Below are 2,664 nucleotides of genomic sequence, written 5' to 3' on the forward strand. Positions count from 1 at the left end.
TGATGCATGTATATCTGTCAAACGCGTACATATCACATCAGTGTGTGACCCCAACGTTTTAGATGACTGAAATGGTGCATCCATGATCCACTGTGGAAGACTTTCTCAGGTTTGTGCATGAGAATTAGCCTAATATTTTGGTAGATGGCATATTGTGACATCAAAAGTAGACCCAAAATGCACCTGCTAAAGGGATAACCAGATCCAGGTATAATGCAAATCTAGCTAATTAGCTAGTGATGTTTTTCTGTTGTCTTTTGCAGATCATTTTCCCTTTTAGACAATAAAATTAGAAACAATAATTTAATAATACCAATCTCCAACAACTCCCATTGGACCTTTTCGCACTTAAGTCAACTTGAAAGCGATTCATTGTTTCTTCATCTTGTTACATGCGTAAACTCAGGAAATGGCGCCCTCTGTATTTAACAAAATTTAATCACCGAAAGCACAACTTGTTCATTGTTTTATCTCCTAATTATTAACAGCTATTACCTTCTCACATTCCACTAAATACATAAGCTCATACTATTATCTTCATCTATATATAAATTCATCTACAGATGTTATGAGCATGCACATTCAGATAATTATAAATATAAAGCTTGTTTAGAAATGAGTCCAATGTTGTTCAATTTTCAAGTTATTTTAACTTTGATTATAGTTTTGTTTACAGCAAATGTTACTTCGCAGCTTCAAGTTGGGTTTTATAAAAATTCATGCGGATTTGCTGAGTTTATTGTTAAAGATGAAGTTAGAAAAGGATTCTTTAGCGATAAAGGCGTGGCTGCTGGTCTCGTGAGAATGCATTTTCATGACTGCTTTGTTAGGGTAAGTAAATTTAATTGAGTTATCAATAATTTTAATATTTTCATAATACTAATTAATCATCAATCAATGGATTTGTGATATGTTTTTATAGGGTTGCGATGCATCTGTGCTCTTGGATTCCACTCCCTCAAACCAAGCAGAGAAAGATTCTGTTGCCAATAACCCTAGTCTACGAGGATTCGAAGTTATTGATAATGCGAAGGCGCGACTGGAAGCTCAATGTAAAGGAGTTGTTTCTTGTGCTGATATACTTGCATTTGCTGCAAGAGACAGTGTGGAGCTGGTAAGCAGAAGACGCGCGCCGTTGATTAGCCTCTCTAATAAGGATTTTCTTTGGTTAATAGAATAACTGATGTATGCTTTTATGCAGGCTGGAGGGATTGGCTATGATGTTCCTGCTGGAAGAAGAGATGGCAGAGTTTCTTTAGCCTCCGAGTCATTAACCAATTTACCTCCACCTTCGTTCACTGTAAATCAACTAACTCAAAGGTTCGCAAACAAGGGCTTCACACAAGAAGAAATGGTTACACTCTCAGGTAATAGCACTGTAAGGAAATTTTTTTTTTTTGACCATCTTTCTGCTAGATTCTAACAAAAATATTCATTTTTGAGGGCTGAATCGCCTCTAAAGTACGTTTTTCAAGCATTTGAAGCCGTTGGATATCATCGCTAATTCTCTTGTTGGAAATTATATTTTCATGATAAAAAATAATACTATTTTCGAGATGCATTATCCTCAAAAATTTGATTAGAAATATATTTCAAAAGATGAATAAAATATTTATGAGAGAAAAAACCAGTCGAAACCTCTCATAATATTACAATTTCTGAGAGATTTAAGCCCTCAGAAATATATTTAAAACAGATAATTTTTGTTACTAGAGTCTATTTGTCGTTGAAAAATTATAAAATTTGTCAAAAATATTAAATTATCTTTTCAGCTTGCTGCAACACAACTCTGGAGTCAGAGTAGGCCTTACCCTATAAAATAGTTTATTACTCACAAAGCACATTGAACCATGCATATATGCAGGAGCACACACCATCGGACGCTCTCATTGCCCTTCATTCAGTGACAGATTATACAATTTCAATGGAACAAACAGTCAGGATCCAAGTTTGAACTCCATGTACGCTGCTCAGTTGAAGAGACAGTGCCCACAAGGCAGCACAGATCCAAATTTGGTTGTTCCAATCAACCCTTCGAGTCCAAACGCAATGGATTCGGGATACTATGTCGATATTCTAAACAAACGAGGGTTGTTCACATCAGACCAAACTTTGCTCACGAACCCAGAAACAGCAAGGCAAGTGAATCAAAATGCGATGACGCCCCTCCTTTGGAAGAATAAATTCGCGGCTGCAATGGTGAAAATGGGCAAAGTTGATGTTTTAACAGGCAGTGCAGGAGAAATTCGAGCAAACTGTAGGGTTGTTAATTAATTAAGATTGTGTATGTGTACAATTTGGATACATATGGTTGAAAACTATATATATGCGTTAAATTAACTATATGATTAGTATTTTTGGATGGTTTAATAAGGTTTTTAAGCCACCCTCCAGCTCAAGTTTTTGAAGCATCAATAATACAAAATTTTCTGGTTTTACAAGTGTTTGATTTCCAGAGTAAAAGAGATGTAGATTCTTTTTATTTTGGAAGCCCTTTAAATTAATTCTTAGTGAAACAATTATCGTTATGGACATAGATTAATTTAAACCTGATGATTAATTTGACTGTGAATTCTTAATTAGAAAATCAATTAGGATCTTGATAACATTTTGATATTCTAGATATATATATTTATAATTAGAGTAGCCTAAACATATAATCTA

General features: G+C 34.6%; 1 protein-coding gene across 1 annotated transcript; it reads left to right on the forward strand.

The window, feature by feature from the left end:
* Positions 1-615: 615 nt before the first annotated feature.
* On the forward strand, positions 616-2,415 carry LOC116118019 (peroxidase 5-like). Its single transcript, XM_031404009.1, has 4 exons — positions 616-831; positions 923-1,114; positions 1,202-1,367; positions 1,865-2,415. The coding sequence occupies exons 1-4, from the start codon at positions 616-618 to the stop codon at positions 2,272-2,274; spliced, it is 984 nt and encodes a 327-aa protein (XP_031259869.1). The 3' UTR covers positions 2,275-2,415.
* The last annotated feature ends 249 nt before the right edge of the window (positions 2,416-2,664 follow it).

This window comes from Pistacia vera, unplaced genomic scaffold, assembly GCF_008641045.1.
Source record: "Pistacia vera cultivar Batoury unplaced genomic scaffold, PisVer_v2 Contig829, whole genome shotgun sequence".
Taxonomy (NCBI): domain Eukaryota; kingdom Viridiplantae; phylum Streptophyta; class Magnoliopsida; order Sapindales; family Anacardiaceae; genus Pistacia; species Pistacia vera.